This window comes from Solea senegalensis, linkage group LG19 (genome assembly GCF_019176455.1).
Source record: "Solea senegalensis isolate Sse05_10M linkage group LG19, IFAPA_SoseM_1, whole genome shotgun sequence".
In the NCBI taxonomy this organism is placed as follows: Eukaryota; Metazoa; Chordata; class Actinopteri; order Pleuronectiformes; family Soleidae; genus Solea; species Solea senegalensis.
Genome location: NC_058038.1, coordinates 13,543,072 through 13,562,148, shown reverse-complemented (window position 1 = coordinate 13,562,148; position 19,077 = coordinate 13,543,072). Strand labels below are relative to the sequence as shown.

The following is a 19,077-nucleotide window of genomic DNA, read 5'->3' as shown; positions in this document are numbered from 1 at the left end:
CAAGACAGAAGACACTTGCTGACCTCTGTCATTTCCCAGAGGCACGCCCAAGTAAAACGAGCAGTAACCTTACGAGACCTTATCTTATTTCTTAGTAGAACTGAACTAATGGAGGTGATACTGTACACTGGACTGAACATTTTTAGATTTTTTAGATATCAATAGCCTGTTTGAGGGTCAATACTAATATTTAGAATAAAGTGTAGCCTATGGCCTACAGATATATTTGGTTGTATATAAATAGTTTCCCCTTCATTTGATAAAATATAAATATAATGATACATATACAGGTATGGCTGTCTGGTCTGGTGGACACTCTCTTAGTTATGCTGCTATAGACCTAGACCTTAGTGCTTTGATGCTCAAGTGCGGACGATCCATGGGCCCATCATGTACCTCCTACAACTTGACCAAATCAAGGTTTGTGGCTGTGACAGCTGCATGTTTCCTTAATGGTTTGTTCATTATTCTTTGACCTCCCTAATCAACAAACAAATCAATTCATTTTATGTCTTTATTCAGAGCACACAAACAACTACATAATCAAAAATATTTAGGGTTGACCAAGAGAAAATGAAAGCCAGAATAATTGTTTGCCATGATCACATGCTTGGCCTGACAGAAACTATGAGGACACACAGTATGCTGCACATTCTCTGTGTCAGACAGGGTCAGGCTGAAGAGAGCAGTTAGCACAAGTACTGTATGCACAGGTTAAATGCTACTGGCAGCTCGATGCAAACGCACCTGTGATGATATTTCTGATACACAAACATTGTTAGCAGTAAGAAACTATCGTTATTTAAGAACATTACTTGAACAGCCTTATCAAATCCAGCCTAAAGCTCGTAATTCATCAATTAATTACACAGGGGAACTCAAATACCAATCACCTTAAAAGTTACAAAATAAAATCCTGGACAAAAAAAGCATAGTGGCCCAATGGCAAAGACAAAAAAACCACATGTATTCGGGTTGAACAAGACTGAATCTTTCCGCCTCCTGCCTCTAGATCAGTACATGTTAATAATGTCTATCCCCAAAAATAGAAAATCATTCTGCATCCACTTAATTCTGCACTTTGCTTAAAGTGAGAAACTGTTACTTTACTTTACTTAAACAGTCTGATAAAGTCCAGCCTAAAGCTTGTATTCAAATTCATCCATAACTTATACAAGGGCACTCATATATCAATCACCTTATCTAAATGTATTATTTCAATCAGTAAGAATCATTAAGAATCATTAAAAAGACAAAGCATTTTGAGAGCATACTAGTGGCCCAGTGGCAAAGACTAATAAGTACTTGGATTGAATGAGACAGCGTCTTTCTGCCCCCTGCCTCTATATCAGACCATGGCAAGAATGTCCATCCACACAAATATAAAAATCATTCTGCACACACTTAACAAAAGTCATTTAGTAAATGAAGATGCTGAAAAAAAACAACAACTCATAAGGATAAATGTAAAAATAAGTATGTATGCACCCCCATAATCAGATCCTCTCCAAAAGTTAATGGACTAATCCTTGAGCCATATTTCACCTTTCAAAGTTTCAAGAAGTCGACTGATGCCAAACAGTAGAACCTTTAGCATCATTTTAGATTGCTCAGTTTATTCACTTGGGCTGCCTTTTAGTTCACTGAGGAACTTCTTCACAAAGTCAAGCTCTGATGAAACATCTGAAGAAAAACACAAACAGAAAACCTTAAAAATATGAACATTTTCAATTAGCCTAATATACTGTGAATTATTTTTATCATGGTATTTTTCATACCTGGCAATGAGTCTGAATCTGTCTCGAGTGCCAGCTCCATTGATTCCCTCAAGGTTTCTTCCAGTTCCACCAGGATGTCGTTCTAATTAAGCGTCAACACCACTAATTACTAACCAAAAAAATGTGAACATATTCCTGGAATTGACCTAAGTGAGCATGGTGCTGTTTTACTTTTCTGCAAATGGGAAATGTTGCATTTGAGCATTTTCTAGAGTAAATGTTTTTTTTTAATATATGTTAATTACACAGAGGTGGAGTGGTGGTGTGTAACATGAGGACTTTTCCCCCTGCCCTCCTAACAGATATTTCTGACAACAAAAATGCTGTTTTGAGTGACAGCCAGTGACCAGTTTTCCAGCTTTCCAGAGATTATAGGACAAACTTCAAATCATAGGTTGGGAAACATGTAACAACAATGATGACTAACACATCCCCAAGCCTTGGGAATTACAACACAAAGTTGGTCACATCATCAAGGAACTCAACATCAAGGATATCAACACCTGTATATGCAATAGCCTTTGCAGGAACTGTAGAATCATGGGCTGAGCATTGACTCGGGGCTCTCTGTTGCCAGTGTTTGGCCCCTGAGAGGACCACGCTGTCAAACCATGAGGCTGCACCAAACCATCTTGTAAGATATGACTATAACACTTTTGGTTCAGAAATGTTTGACTGCAACATCTTACCAAATAGAATGTGTGTGGTTGCAGTCATGCAAAGTCCACTTGCTTATGGTTACAATTACCTAATATAATGGTTGAACATTGAGGTGTACAGCCCAGTGTTATTTTGTATAATGTGTTAAAATGTTACAAACCTTCAACTTAACCAGTTGTTCCAACATTTCGCTTTTAGCCTCCTCAAACATGGTGTCTTCATTATCCTTGATATGGTCCAGGATAATATCCTGCATTCTTATCATTGAACCTTCTCCTTCTTCTTCCTTTGCAGCTACAACAGGAGACTTGTCAGGCATATGTTTCTACACAGTCAGGATTAATGTAAAATAGTTTTACTACAATCACAGTCTCTACATATTGTGATCATCATTATTACCATCATAACATGTTTGCATGTTTTTCTCTATTTTGTCTGTCAGACTGTTGTAGATTGTCTTCTTGCGATCCCGGATGGTTTTGTTGAGTTTATGCTTGACTTTTTCTTCCTAAACAGAGGACAGGAAGATCAACACATTATCACATTGTAGATGAACTTGAACAACATGTCTATAAAGCTACAAACCCAAACTATTTATAAATGCAAGGAACATGTTTGTTAATCAAATCACTGCCTAACAGTTGGCGTGACAACAACTGACATTCCATTCATCTGTCTGTTCCCATGCGTAACTGTAAAATGAGTTGTTTGACTTGTTGGGTGACTTACTATGGGGACTGATTTGTGCAGTTCTGACTTACATTATTTGGATAATTCCCTCACAGCTAATACAAAAATACAGAAAAACAGACACAGGCTGAAATGGTACTGCACAAGGAGCAAAAAACATCAAACTTGTGCCACAAGGACAGTATCAGTTGGCATCGATTTGTTTCAAATCTACAGCAGAGAATATTATTATTTGAATATATCTGTGTTTTGATGATAATTGTAGTGTTAGAACGGTTTCAAATCCTGTGAGTGTACAGATGAGTTTGGTACAGATTCACTCATTCAACTCCAAGCAAAAAATGAAACAACCATATTCTGTGTACACTATTCAAACCAGTCAATGATTCCCCATCTTATATTTATTCAGGACCATGTCGCATGGAAATATTTCATGATAAAGTGACTCCTTCCTCGATGGTGACAAGTGGACCAAATTGCACCTCAATTCCCCTACATCACAGCAGCACAACCAGATCCCCTCAGTGTAGCAGTCAAGCATTTAAACCTGCACAACACCTGATCGTATGACCATTTTCTGTGGACCAGAGCCTAATGATTGCAGCACTAATCTCTCAAATGTCTATTCATCTTAGCAATAAATAGTCAGTGAGTCATCATCTAACCGCTTTATCCTCCACCAGAGGGTTGCGGGGGGTGCCGTGCCAATCTCAGCTACATCGGGCGACCCTGGACAGTTCGCCAGTCCATCGCAGGGCCACACACAGCTAGAGACAAACAACCATTCACTCTCACACTCACTCCAACGGTCAATTTAGAGTGTCCAATTCACCTAATCCCCACATTGCATGTTTTTGGACTGTGGGAGGAAGCCGGAGAACCCGGAGAGAACCCACGCACACATGGGGAGAACATGCAAACTCCATGCAGAAAGGCCCTTATTCCAACCGGGGCTCGAACCCGGGTCTTCTCGCTGCAAGGCGAGAGTGCTAACCACTACACCCCCGTGTGGCCCCCAATAAATAGTCATTGATGCCAAATTCTTTCCCGAGTCTTCTTCATAGATACACAAACACAACTGTTTTACCTCTGTCTTGAGAAAGATAAGCTGCAGTTCATCGTCTTTGTACTTTTGAATCAGCTTCTCTGTGCCCAGTGTAAACACGTTAAGGGCATTCTTGAATGGTCCACTTTTCCTTTCATTTCTGAAAAGATTAAATATTTACTGTACATTATAATGCACCATTTCTAAAAAAAGAAAAAATGTATATGACCAAACAGTGTACAAATAATTATGTTATTTCTTACGGGAAGGTCTCCTTGAATTTCTCATCAATGCTGTCAGTCAACCAAGAACTTAATATCACGTTTAAGTTTTTTGCGACCTTTTTCTTTGATGTAAAGGCACCACTGTTGTTTACGACACACTTCAATGTCTTGTGAAAACCTCTACCCTTACCGGGTTTCTGGATCAAAATAGAAACATGTATTTAAAATTGTCAATGAAGTGCAAAATAAGCTGTTTTAATCAAAGTTTTACATACAGGGCATATTGCTTCCGTCACAGATTTTCTCCATGAGATGCATGACTTCTTCACACCCTCCACAAGGCCAGTTTCAAACGCTGCATAAGCCTCTTTCATCGGTATTCTGACTCTACCAAGTTCAGAACTTAGTGTTTCTTCAAGGTCTTTGTACACGTCCTTTTTCTGTAAACAAACAAACTCATTTATCCATGTTGTTTGATCATTCTTCAATAACAGAATTGCCTTTCTAAAAGAAACAAAATTCACGAGGGGTGAGTTAGAGCTGCCATTACAAAAGATTCTTTCAGTATTTAAATAGCATTAAAATGAAGTTACCCCAGAGGTTGGTCAGTCATTTGACTTCTCTATAATTAAATAGCATTTGAGCATTCATTACCTATATGTATGTCTATATATATATATATGTATATATATATATATATGTATGTATATATATATGTATGTATATATATATATATACACATGTATGTATGTATATATATACATACATATATATATGTATATGTATATATATATATATCTATATATATATATGTCATGTATTTCTGGAAATATGAACTGCATAAAAGACAACGTATACAACAAAGATTTTTTATTACTTACCGATTTCCTGTTTCTTGCCCCTTGGATCAGAGAGAGAATGCCATGTGCTCTTGACACATAGTTTAGTGTCTCTGAGTGACGGTCATCAAGATTTTTCAGAAACTCCTGAAGAGCTGGAATTTCTAGAAAAAAAGGTTACGTTTTTATTGTTACATACTTATATACACAAGTATATACACTATGTATAACATATCTGGACATGACTGTGACATCTTCTAAATTAAACCTACCTGTGTCTTCTACCTTTTCGTATGTTTCGTTCAGAAAAGTTCTGGCGCACACTGTGAACACTTTGAAACAGTCCTTATTGAAGTGATTCTGAAAACAGGTGATGTGTGGGTTGAAAGGGATAGTTCAGACTTTTATTATTCTGTTAAGTAAAGACTTAGATAATCTGGTGGGGTTTTACAGTGTATAACTCACCTTAACATTTCCTTCCTTTTGAAGGCTCTTCAATATTTCACTTTCTATTGATTCCTTGTTTGTTTGGTTTTCCTGAAGCAACGTGTTACGTACCTCTTCAGCTGACCTACAAGAGATTTCAACTTGTAACTTAAACAGTTTTTGGACAGTAATGTCTGTACTTGTGAGATGTGCTGGGTCCGACTGTGAATCAAATAAATGATGACTTTTGACTTTTATAATCGGTCACTTCATCCATAACAGTTTCACCTTTAACAGTTGTATTATTGACATTCACACCATTAACAGGTGTATCATTAACTGTTGCCCTTGGGCTTCCCTTGGGTTTGGGTCTATGCTATTGTGACAGAATTATTCACTTGTAAAACTGTCGCAACCTCTTCCACGACAATTGGTCAGATCAGTAAAAAAAGACAAATTCCATGAAAAAACAACACATTTGACCCTTTATCAAGGATGCTATTAACAGGGACATCACCAAACTGGAGGTTAACTTTAGGGACATCTCCAATTAATTTGTGTGTGTCTTCATGCAGAGGCCCATTCACTTCTGAACATCCCACTGTCTGGGCCGCCACAGTGGTGTATTCTAGTTTAACGATGCTGACCTTTGTCTGTTTGTACATGAGCGTGCTATATGTCCTGATTGAGAGCAAAGGTTACAAATAGGATTACCCTGGCCATCATACCGGTTTGCTGAACCTAGCCGGGGTCGATTCCTCCTTGGTGGTCCGCTTCGTGGGCCAGGTTGACTCCACTCTGCACCCTGTGATAGTTCTTGTGCTGCCTCCATCGTATTAGTGCGCAAAAAATATGGAACACCACGATTCTGTGTGGATTATCGTAAGCTCAATGCAGTAACTCACAAAGATGCTTACCCACTCCCTCGAATTGAGGAGTCATTGGCCAGCTTGAACAAAGCAAAGTCTTTTTCCACATTAGACCTGGCAAGTGGATATTGGCAGGTTGAGGCCCCCACCGACAGGGAAAAGACTGCCTTTGTTACTCCCATGGGGCTATTTGAATTTACCTGAATGCCTTTTGGTTTGTCAAATGCACCTGCCACATTCCAAAGGTTAATGCACACCTGTTTAGGAGACCACAACCTACAGTCTTTGTCGATGATGTCATAATATACTCTCCTGACTTCGATTCACACCTAAAACATTTGGATGTAATCTTGGACAAACTGAAACAACATGGCCTGAAATTAAAGTCTGACGTGCCACCTGTTGAAAAAAGAAGTGCAGTACTTGGGACATTGTGTGTCAGCAGAGGGGATCTCCCCAGACCCTGTGACGTGTGTTCAAGAATGGCCGACCCCCAAGACAGTGGAACAACTACAGTCTTTTTTGGGACTAGCCGGCTATTATCGAAGGTTTGTGAAAGACTTTGCTAAAATAGCCAAACACAGCAAACTATGCACTAGGTGTCAGTAGTATATGCGAGAGGTTTCATTAGTATATGCGAGAGGTTTCACTAGTATATGTGAGAGGTTTCACTAGTATATGTGAGAGGTTTCACTAGTATTTGTGAGAGGTTTCTACCTAGTATTTGTGAGAGGTTTCAGTAGTGTATGTGAGAGGTTTCACTAGTATATGTGAGAGGTTTCAGTAGTATATGTGAGAGGTTTCATTAGTCTAGAGGTTTCACTATATGTGAGGTTTCAGTAGTATATGTGAGAGGTTTCACTAGTCTAGAGAGGTTTCACTAGTATATGTGAGAGGTTTCACTGGTTTATGTGAGAGGTTTCACTAGTATATGTGAGAGGTTTCAGTGGTATATGTGAGAGGTTTCACTCTATGTGACAGGTATATGTGAGAGGTTTAGTATATGTGAGAGGGTTTCAGTAGTATATGTGAGAGGTTTCTGAGGTTTCACTAGTCTATGCGAGAGGTTTCACTAGTATATGTGAGAGGTTTCAGTAGTATATGTGAGAGGTTTCACTAGTATTTGTGAGAGGTTTGATTTTCAGTAGTATTTGTGAGAGGTTTGATTTTCAGTAGTATATGTGAGAGGTTTCACTAGTCTATGCGAGAGGTTTCACTACTCTATGCAAGAGGTTTCAGAAGTATGTGTGAGAGGTGATTTTGGATTATGGCCTATACGGCCCCTCATAAAAATGGACATGCCATTCTCAGTTCTGCAGTTCTCCCTCATTGGGGGATGTGGATGAGTTGGAGTTTAAACTGCGGACCAATCCAGAGTTCACTTTTTTAAACTAAGCACAGTTCGGTCTCAGGCTATCTTTATGCCAACATAAAATGAACTGCACCAGGAACACAAACATCCCAGGGGTTCAGTTCATCAGAAGAAGATGACCAGTGAAAGCAAACCAACTTCCACATCATCATAGAGAATATGATGATGTGTCCCAACCAGCCATCACACTGATTCCCTAACGTGTGACTAGGGTCTCTAATTTCCAATAGATGAAGACCCCGGACTCCACTCCCACAGAATGTAATCATATATAACATCATAACTATCACGAAACAATAATTTCCTGAATGACATGTTACTCTAGACATTCTATAGCTGACTGTGTCTTGTGCCGTCATGAAGGGCAGCAAAAAAAAACCCCAACAAAGTCCAGAAAAGTGAACATATTGCTCTGATAGTTTTGATTGATCACCCTTCAGCATGCTGTTGGTATTGGCTCCTCCAGTTGCCAGTCTGTATTGACAGCCTGTACCTGCCCTTACCTTGACCCAATCAATTGCAACTTACTCCTGCTTTGAACATACCCCTCCTACTGAAACCTCTCACATACCCCTCCCCCTGAGAAGAGCTAAACCTCATTTATGATTATGTGTTTCTGGAGGTAACAATCTGATACTGTGCTGAACACTCGGCCCAATGGATCCCATCAATGTTTTGAATTAAAACAAACTCATCTGCAGTAACAAAACTACAGTTTGTACAATTGTATCCTCCTTACCGCTGCAGGGTAAGGTTTTTTGTATTGTTTCTGGAATGTATTACTTGAAGGTATATTAGGTGTTATGTGTTTCAATTAATATTTAATACAACCGGTGACCGCAGTTTTGTGCTGTGTGTGTGTGTGTGCCATTTATTTTTCAACCAGCTCCAATGTCAGACCTACACTAGACCTTAAACCTAAAACCTCAATGTTACACTCAGCCGACCACATTCAGAGCCAGACAAAGAAGCAGAGAAAGATGCTAGAGATCATGGTGGATGAGGAGGGGGGCTCTGGGAGATGCTGGACAGCATAGACATTGAGCCAAGGAGGGTCTATGGGACAGACAACCAGGCCAGGCAGAGTGGGGGAGAGAACAGCAGGACATGACACACAACAACCTACACATCAGGAAGGTGACTCTCACTTGCTCCTTCTCTCACTCTTTTGCACACACACACACACACACACACACAAACACACACTGCATTAACTTCCTTTCATTTGGACAGCTGAACCATACCTTTAAATAACAAATTCAAAGGCTTTGAACAGATCAACTAACACTTGTGTCATAAATCACTTACATTGCTGGTTCAACAAAATCATCACACTTTGTGCAGATGAAGTGAATTTGCTGACACTCGCCACCATTTCCCATTAGGCAACAGGAATTTTCCAGGATTTCCCAGGCCTCTCTCTCTGCTGCTGAGCGATTGGCCTCACTCACAATCCACACGGTGGAACATTTTCCAACAAGCTGTTGAAATATAATAGCTAGTTTATTTTGAATAATTGATTATAATGTTAATCAGAAACTAATACAGTATACACATCATACTAAATATACAATAATCAGAAGTGCATGTGAATAAGTTACCTCTTTCCACATTTTGTCTCTGCTCCTATTGCGGTCCCCATTTCCTGGTAAGTCCACAATCGTGACATGTTGGAGAAAGTCATTTCTATCAGGTAACTTGAGAGTCACACACTTCACTAATGGCCAGTATTGCTTCTTCACTGCTCTACTATTTCTTGTATATTTGGCAATTTCTGCAGATATCCCCTCAGCCTGTGGTAAAAAAGAAAAAAGAAAAGGAATTAAATTATGCATGCATTGTCACAGCATAAAATAAACAGAATGGCATAAATACAGTAGCACATAAAGGAGCACTCAAGGTGGTGCCTTTTTACTGTAGATATTTAAATATGAGTACCCACACTGGAGAATCAAGGTAACAGTATGATGAGGGCCCTATTTCTGTGCCTTATGTCCCAAAATCTCTCTCTTTGGGGCTGTAATATTTGGAGGTAAGTGCATAATATCTTTTGTTCATTTTACTTACTGAGTCACTTGTCAAACTCATCGTATCTGACTTTAGAAAATGTGGAATTTCTTTGAAATGCTTGTTGTCATTGCAGTTTGTATGGTTAATTTTGCCTTTCCAATCTTGTCCATACAGTGCTGTAAGCTTTTCCTCAGTGTCTTCAAATTCATCATCCTGAAATCTTTCAAAGGACCACAATTCATCTTCCCACTCCTAAAAATAAAATGACATGAGTTAAAATAAATGGCCTGTGACAGTATTAGTAAGTAGTCAAAAATAAAAGATAAACATTTTCACCTTTGGTGTAATGAACTCAATGTATGCTTCATACTTTGGTGAGTCACTGGCCTCCACTTTAATCATGACTGTGGTGCACGCATCACGCCTTCCAGTCGGTAGAAGATTCTTCTCTCCAATGATGGCATTGATCAAAGTGCTCTTTCCAGCCCCTGTTTTACCAAAGACACCAACCAGTTCCCTCTTTTCCGTCGTCAAATCACTGATTTTACGCCTGATACAAAAGAGTTTTATCATGACTCATTAGGATTAGGTGAAAAACATTCACAGCATCACATGCATATACTTCAAAAAGGACTGTATTTATTCTCCAAAATAATCAATGGTTTGATTTGAGGGTAACGTGCAATAAAGTAGTCAGACTACCATAGGTTCTTTTAAAAACAATACACTTATACCATGGTGTTATTATATTGGTAGATTTATCAAATAACACACATTATACATGGTACTTTCTTTGTTTAGCTCAGGATCGTTTACGTATGCAAACAGCTGAAAACAAGTTCACTGCTTTAGCTTCAGGAGGTACAGTACTGGAAAATAGAACAGTTAATGCTTACATCAGGAAATCACTGATATCTGTGTTGTCTAGAAGCATCGGCTGGACGTCATTCATTATTTTTTTCACATCAGAGAGTTTGCTCTCTTCTGTCAGAGTGAGAGTAAAGAGACGTTAAGCAGGAACAATGAATGAAATAATTGTCTGATTAGACATGACTACAGCCACTTACTGAAATACATTAACAATGCAAGGTGTTGAAATGTTATTGTTGAGAAAGAAACAAACCTGAATCTGGTGTACATCTGCGTTTACTTGCTTGTGAGAGCTGTTTGCCCTTTCTCTTTCCTTATTGATAGATTTATTAGTAGTATTATTAGTAATATCATTATTATTATTATTATCATAATATGTATTACTGTTTGTTGCATGTGCCTCTCACACTATAACATCCTGGTCTCATGATGTAAAATAGTTCACCTGTATCATTTGCACCACTGGTGGATGGAAAAACCTGAGAATGAACATAGATAGTAGACTTTTAAGACAGTATTTGACCGGAAATTACATTCACACATCCTTTCACAGTTTCATCCTTACCTGAGCAGATTCTTCTGTTTCTTCATACTCTTGTCCTGACTATGGAAACAAGTATAGTGCTGTGTAAAAAATCTGGGCAGCTAGTGAAAATCAGTATGACTGCAATTAATAACTTACATTAGGGGAGACCAGGGACCGTTTTAACACTTTTTGCCGTTTTCAGCAATACATCAAAAACCATTTACACTGGAATAACCAGTTTGTTTTATTACAAACTTCAATCTGTCAAGTGTTGTAATAATGCTTTCATGTGGTTTTATGAAATATGTACAGGTTGCAAAATTGATTTTAATACAGTTTCTCCCAGTGAATAGGGACGGTTGTAACACATGTCAGGGACGGTTGTAACGTGTAAAATATACATAATAAATCAAAATATTATTTATCAGTCATGTTATTGTGACTATTAATTAAGTAATGTTTACCTTTTTCTCATATACATGACAAAAAAGAAGTGAAGCTGTCAAATTATAATGCAAGAAAATGATTAGAATAAATTTTATTTGATGGCACTCAAGGTCGCTTTACATCAAGTAAAATGTGAGCAAGTTTGACTGCTAGTTTGACACTTGTAAGCCATTTCTATAAGCTTACAAAACAGTGATTCTAATAATACTTGTTTGAATTCATAGACATTTGATCTTAAAACAGCATCCAAAAAACATCAGACAGGAAAGTCATTTTTTTACATAAAAAACAAGCTTTTGTACATAACACCATCAGGAAGTTTCAAATGTGGCTCTCTCTTTAGTAGGAATGGAGGGACACTCACTGAGCATGTGCACAGTGAGTGTCATCACTCTAAGTTGTTTCTGATTGGAGGAATTCAAGGCATTACAATCGTCCCCTGTTACAACTGTCCCTGGTCTCCCCTACACATAAGTGCATAAAACTCTATTCAACTTACTGGAACTGTCTCCTGGTTTGTTGCTGAGTCTTGTTGTTTCTATAGTGACGACAGAAAAATTCATAATCCATACCATCCAAAACTTCCTCATCCATAACAGTTAAAGCATTTGATAAAAATTGCCATCAATGAAGGACTAGGAGCCCATTCTGTTGTTCCTGTTACACTATATATGTCATAGCATGTATGTAATGCAGCACTTGTGTGAAGAGTGTTACCTTTAACAGTTCAAATTTCTTGATGAATTTTCCCTTTGGCCCCACCTTTGGGATCAGTTCATCAATCAACTTATCAGTAAGACAGTAAAGACCTTCCTTGTCAACCTCATGATCTGTAATTGAAAATATTCAAGAGTTCAAGAAGTTTATTCCCATTACACATACAGTTGAAACCAGAAGTTTACATACACTACATAAAAAGACACATATGCTTTTTTTTCTCACTGTCTGATATGAAATCAGACAATCACTTTTCCTGTTTTAGGTCCGTTAGGATTACCAAAATTATTTCTATTTGCTAAATGCCAGAATAATGAGGCATTTAGCAAATAGAAATTATTTTTACCACCTGTTTTCTGTCACATAGAAAGCTACACATCCATTTGCATAAAGATGAATTGACCCCCAGTTAGTTAAATTCAAACAAAGAGGCCAGGCTTACAGAGTTATAAGCATGTTGTATGAGGCTGTGCATTTAGATGTTTCAATCATATTGTGCCAGTGCTCCCCAAAGAAATACAATACTTTACCTTTAAATTTCTCAATGTATTTGCTGAGACCCCATTCTTTTAATATATCACAAACAAAGTCATCCATGTCCAACGGCAGCAACTGAGTGACAAATAAATGAGTTCATTTAATGTACACTAACATGAATAATCAATACATAAAACAAACTATTTATAGTGTTCTGAAAATTAACAATGCAATGTGTGGTTGGAACATCTTTAAATTGATATTCCCTACCACACATTAGCCAAAAAATGTTGGGGATAGGTTAAGGTAAGTGCTGAATAACTGGAACAAGTGTGCAAACATATTCATTCACTGTGCATCAGAAAAATTGGTTTCAGTTTCAATCCGTGTATCATGGATTAGTTCCTGCTACGAGGCACAAGGCTAGAAAAACGTTGGTTCTGAATAGAGGACAAAAACTGCAGCCCCTACAGGGCTGGTGACTGTGATTGTGAGTTAATGTAAAGAATTGTAATGGTCCCATAACAATTCCACAGAACTTTAGGAAGCTTTAAATTATTGTCACCGTTTGAATCAATATTGTGGTTTGAAATAAGACATGTCCAGTATCAAAGTATCAAACCCCACTCATCAAACAGTTATTCCACAATGTTTCTAGTAGTTAAATAGGAAAATATACATTTTAGTTGCAATACTTACATTCTGTCAGTTCCTCTTTAAAAAGTTCAAACGGCACCTCACGAATGCTCGATCTACATTGCGCATTTCCTTTTATTGTGACTCTGCCCTTTACAGAAACCCCTCCCTGCCCACAGGGCAGGGTCATGTCATGCCCTGTTCTGCCAGTTATGTTATTTGTTTTTCATCAAGATTATTTGAATTTCAAATTCACCAGTCCTGCAATAAGTTGTACTCTCATTAAGGGTTCAACTTTGTTATAAAAGGGTAACGTCAGCTATTAGGTACATATTCCTGATATGTACCTAATAGCTGTATTAAAATGTATTCTGTTGTGTTCCTGAACTTTGTGCTCTGTTCTGAGATGTTAATGATTAACATCTCATCCACTCAAACCAAAAGATATACAGTATATACACTACCATTCAAAACACCTGTACACACCTCCTCATTCATTTTCTACACTGTACCAATCTATGAAGGAACATATATGGAATTATGTAGTAAATAAAAAATGTAAAAAAAAGTTTCAAACCAGAACATATAGTTGATATTTGGTTATAAAATACTTGTTCATGTTCATTTGATCAGAAATATCTATCTATTCAAGTTGCTACTTTTTTGTTTTGAAATATTAAAAATCATGTACTTAAACTTCTTCTTTTCATATATGCATCTCTTTAAAAAAAAAAAAAAAGTGTTTAGGGCCATTTCTTAGCATCCATCCATCCATCCATCCCAAAGAAAAACCCACGCACACATGAGGAGAACTATCATGAGGCAACATGACTTTGAAATGAATACACTGAATAAAAAATGGAAATATTGTACATGGTTCTATAGCTTTGGATAAAGAAAACATGCTGAAACAAGCACATATTAAACCAAAAAGTTAGTTTGTTTTTCTTACTTTACACATACACATAGATATGCTTTTTTCTTCGCAAAGAGAGAGTCAATGAAAGTCATGAAACAAGTGTTGTTTTCCATTTCACTCACCAGACAGGGCCTCGGCTGTTTCCAGATATTTCTGTTGTTTTAAAGAGGTTCAAAGAAAAACTGCCTGAATACACCTCTTCCCTCAATGCAATACACTTCAACAGCTGCCGCATATATCTCATACAAATACAGGTTCTTAAATTAATAAATAAATAAATAAAACTATTATCTTCTTGGGTCTTTTGTATGGCAGACAAGTGTTGACATGCAGGTCGCTGAAGGAAAAGCACAGGTGCAGATAATCAAATTAACGGCTCACTGACACACTTGCCTGACAAGTCATCGTTAAGTCATCGTTAATGTTATCACTAACACCTGTGCCTTTACCAGACTGTGGAAAGTAATGAATTACAGTTACTGTATTTCTGTATCCTCTCTCTCTCTCTCTCTCTCTCTCTCTCCAAGGTGTGTTCACAGGCAGTGGGATACTTCTAAAACATGCAACAAAAAACTGAAAAACACACTGATGAATAAAACCATGCAAAACTCTTAAAAAATACAATATTAAAATATACAGTAATCCTCAATAAAACCAGTCCCAACTGCCATGTTGGGAGATGATAGGCATAATCTGAATGAACTAATCTTAACCAAATGGACTCACATTTTGAAGTGGAAGCTTAACCACTTGTAGGCGATTTTCGCAAATTCGCCTCAAACTGATTCTGGTGTGAACGCTGTCGAGGTTGCGTGTGTATCCCAAATTTTCCACGTGTTACCCGGGAGAGAAGAGACGAAGAGGTAGCGAGCTGATTCCTGTACTAATTCTAAGAGGTGAAGAACAAGAGCATGGACAACAGGGTTATATAGTAGCAAGTGTTCCCCTTTCTGGCAAGTTCCCTTACACAATCTATAGGTGACCACCAGTTCCTCCATTTGTAGCACTCTGCAGCTTCACCATTAGATGTCACTACTTCTCACTAATTTTGACACATTGGTCTTTTGACAAGCAGGCTTTTCTCAGCATGCAGACTTGTTACTGTATTGCTATGGAAGCCTACCTTAACATAAATGTTAACATATAAGCATTGAGCTTCACATACTGCCTTCCAGCTCATTGGTCTTCTGGGCAGTGTTGGTCCATTCTTCATTCTCATGTTGTTATTATGGACTACAGCACCTCTGTTTCTGTAACAACAGAGTAGCATCACCAAATGTCTTTGGGGATATGGGAATATGGAAGACTGTGCTGCAACCAGAGTCTCATTGAAGACCAAAACTGAAGGGAATGCTCAGTTGCTTTGTCCCTGCTGGTTTTGTCACTTAGCAACATAGAAACAGAATATTAACAGGAATCCTGCTAGATTTCTTATTGCACTTACTTTGCTACGATCTTTGTTGTTTTATTGTTAAAGATGATAGAATTAGAATCTTAAGGCTAGCTAAGGACAGATACCACAACCAAGGCCCTTCAACCCAAGGTCAAATTGTGTTCCTCCTTGCTTGAGATGAATAAAAAACAGTCACAATATTTGAAACTTCAATACTTCAATTTCAATATGCTGAAAGCAGTTGGAAGACACCACATAAATACCATAAAGTTTCTGGAATTTTTGCCCCACATATATATATATATATATATATATATATATATATATATATATATATATATATATATATATATATATATATATATAAAACATCATGAAGTTAGTATTTCTTTCAAAGTTGCTGGATGGCAGGGGATAACGTTAACTCATCCACTAGCACTACGGTATATTTGGCTGACAAATTAGTGCCGCAGTTCACCTGCCTCCATCTTCAAGCCCAGCTGACCAGACCTTTCCATGACCCTGCTTAATGGTGACAGCTGCACCCGGTCTTTAAGGAACACCACCCAGAATCTGCCAAACAATGACTCCTTCAAGACCCTAAGAGAGACAGGACCTGCCTCAGTCCCAGTCACCCAGGTGTGCCCTGCTCATTCTGACAAAACAACACTTCTATTTACCATGTGTTTACCTCACTTTACTTCATTTCCCCTCATTTCCCTGGTCTGTATTTGTAGCCATGCTCGTCAGTCTGGGGTTTTCCTGTTGACAGATTTATTTTTAAATGACAAAAAAAATCCACAAAAACAGATTAATGGTCACCTTGACTCTGGATGTATAAAATAATAAATGACACTAGAGCGCTCCATTTCATAGTTTGGCACCTAAAGACCACAAAGTCAGTTAACCTTCTGAACCATTTGGAGAAATATAAACTGTACTTCTTCCTTTGGGTGTTGGACTATGATGGAAATAATCATCAGTCGATCTTGTCATCAAACAACCAAAATTAAGACTGAAAAGTTCTTGAGACATGTCAGTGGATATCAATAAGAAGTGGAAAACAATGTGTGACCAATGATTTGCTATTGCTAACAACATTTGTTAACAATTTGTCTGCCTCTGTCCAGCACCAAAATATGTGGTGGTAATTATTGTATGCATGGTCCACATAAGATAGGCCTCTGCTCAATGGAAAGCAGATTTGCTAAGCAGAATCCAAACTATCACATTGGACTGGCCCCACCACAGAGGACTGTGGTGCTTCAAAAAACCATTGAAGAGTATGTCTGTGTGAGAGAGAAGCATTTCTGAAATGATGGTTCCACAAAGCAAGCAGATCAGTCTGATTAAAGAGTCATTTAATAAATATTTAAAACAATTCTGGTAAACTTACCTGGTACCTGGTAAACAAAGCTGACCAGTCACAAGTTCAGGATGCCTAAGAGAAGGAGGAAAACAGAGGAGGGATAAATCTTACTTGCTCTTTCTCGTTTTTCTTTCTTTCATTCTCTCCTTCTTTCTCACCTACCCTGCGTCTCTGACCATAAAAGGAAGGGGCATCATGTGATGGATGGCTTCAGCGTCTCAGAATGCACAGAAGGCAGCAGTGCCACTCCAAAGAGTTCCTGCAGTTTCTCCATTCAGCTCCATTCATAGATGACAGCATGAGGGGAAAACCCCTCTCCTACTGAGCAAAAACACCACATTTTGCCTGCCAGTCACTTCCCCACTCCCCCCACCCCTCTCTTGTCTCCCCCAACCCAGACCTACTAACCGTGGTGTATGTTTATGGTGTTTGACAAACTGCTCCTTAGCAACAAGACCGAGTGCACCGAGAGGCCCGTTTCCACAGTAGTACATTTAAATTTAGCCCCACTGGACATGGAGAGAGATGAAAATCATTTGCAAGTACATTTGCATTCACAGTTTACCTCTCATGACAATTAGCAACTACATGTGGAGCCTATGTGCTGTAAGGTCCAAAAACAAGGCAAAAGTGACATAAAAAGCAAGTTATAATCTATAAAATACTTAGGGGCACATGCTTTCGTCCATCCATCCATCTTCTACTGCTTTATCCACACAGCCAATCTCAGCTGAACATACAGGGCAATAGACGGGGTGACACTCTGGACAGTTTGCCACCTAATCCCCATATTGCATTTGGAGGAAGCCAGAGAACCCAGAGAAAACACACACACACACACAGGGAGAACATGCAAACTCAGAAAGGCAGAAAGGCCATTGTCCCAACCTGGGATACCGAACCCATGTCTTCCTGCTGCAAAGGCAAGAGTGCTAACCACTACATCAACCGTGTGCCCCCCACATGCTTCTGCATGGACTGAAAACGTCAAATTCTTCAGGAATTAAAGTATGTGGACGGAGATTTTCTTTATATATTTCAACTTCAAAGCAGGTTGCTGCATAGAAGTAAGCAAAAAAAAAAGTGAGCCTATGTTCCCAAGAGTGAAAGACTGAAAACTCCACTACTAAACACATTCACAGACAGTGCAGGCATGCAAACATCTACAGAAAGATTTTCAAATGTGAAAGGATCTGAGGCTGTCTCTCAACTCTTAAGGATTTAATGAAAGTTAACAACACACCCTTTCCTTTCCAAGTCTTCTTCCACGCCTTGTGTGCCTCCTGGCAAGGAGAATTCATTTTACAAGATGGTGTTGATATAACATTTACTAATGGCATTTTACACAACGCTTGCTGACAGTCTTCTAGGGCAACTACAAAGCTCTTGATGCCGCTGCAGCTGCATGTGTCTCCATGTGGCTTGAACGCTGTCTGCGGCTGAGTCTATCCCAGCGTGAGAGCTCAGGCAAGCGGGGCCATCTGCTGCCAGGTGTGGTGAGACAACTTCCACATCCTCCTCTGTTGCTTGTGATCTCCACTCTCACCCGACCAGTGTGACTGTGCATGTGGCTGACACCACGCAGTAATGACCATCCCAGGGCAAGTCTTTAACGTTCTCTCACACCTTCAAATTTGATGGGTTTGCATTTTGCACTATGAGCCCATGATGGGCTTTTAAAGCAGAATCCTTCCCTTTGTGGGGGAAACAAAATGAGTGGATTAGCACTGTGTTATTACATAAACAAGGCGCAGACACCTGTGTTTGGCGGGACATCATCTCTCATCCCACTTTGCATTATATGGTTTAC

General features: G+C 38.7%; 1 protein-coding gene and 1 long non-coding RNA gene across 3 annotated transcripts; both read right to left on the bottom strand.

Moving 5' to 3' along the window:
• Positions 1 to 500: 500 nt before the first annotated feature.
• On the bottom strand, positions 501 to 14,204 carry LOC122785777 (nuclear GTPase SLIP-GC-like). 2 transcript variants are annotated; one of them, XM_044051716.1, is made up of 22 exons: positions 13,650 to 14,202; positions 13,004 to 13,085; positions 12,474 to 12,586; positions 12,256 to 12,294; positions 11,349 to 11,387; positions 11,229 to 11,262; positions 11,037 to 11,096; positions 10,810 to 10,897; positions 10,250 to 10,463; positions 9,971 to 10,165; positions 9,505 to 9,696; positions 9,212 to 9,384; positions 5,702 to 5,807; positions 5,509 to 5,596; positions 5,279 to 5,400; positions 4,673 to 4,837; positions 4,437 to 4,594; positions 4,216 to 4,333; positions 2,838 to 2,946; positions 2,599 to 2,732; positions 1,779 to 1,860; positions 501 to 1,683 (listed from the first exon to the last, which is right to left on the bottom strand). In XM_044051716.1, exons 2-22 carry the CDS (start codon positions 13,068 to 13,070, stop codon positions 1,616 to 1,618), a joined length of 2,364 nt encoding a protein of 787 aa, XP_043907651.1. In that variant the 5' UTR covers positions 13,071 to 13,085; positions 13,650 to 14,202; the 3' UTR covers positions 501 to 1,615. The 2 variants fall into 2 exon arrangements, with proteins under 2 accessions (XP_043907651.1, XP_043907652.1); XM_044051717.1 differs by lacking the exons at positions 4,216 to 4,333; positions 4,437 to 4,594 and having other exon boundaries at positions 13,650 to 14,204.
• Positions 14,205 to 16,277: 2,073 nt separating this feature from the next.
• LOC122785844 lies at positions 16,278 to 17,616 on the bottom strand. Its single transcript, XR_006362358.1, has 3 exons — positions 17,430 to 17,616; positions 17,295 to 17,339; positions 16,278 to 16,660 (listed from the first exon to the last, which is right to left on the bottom strand). It is a non-coding gene; the product is annotated as an uncharacterized LOC122785844 (long non-coding RNA).
• Positions 17,617 to 19,077: the final 1,461 nt, after the last annotated feature.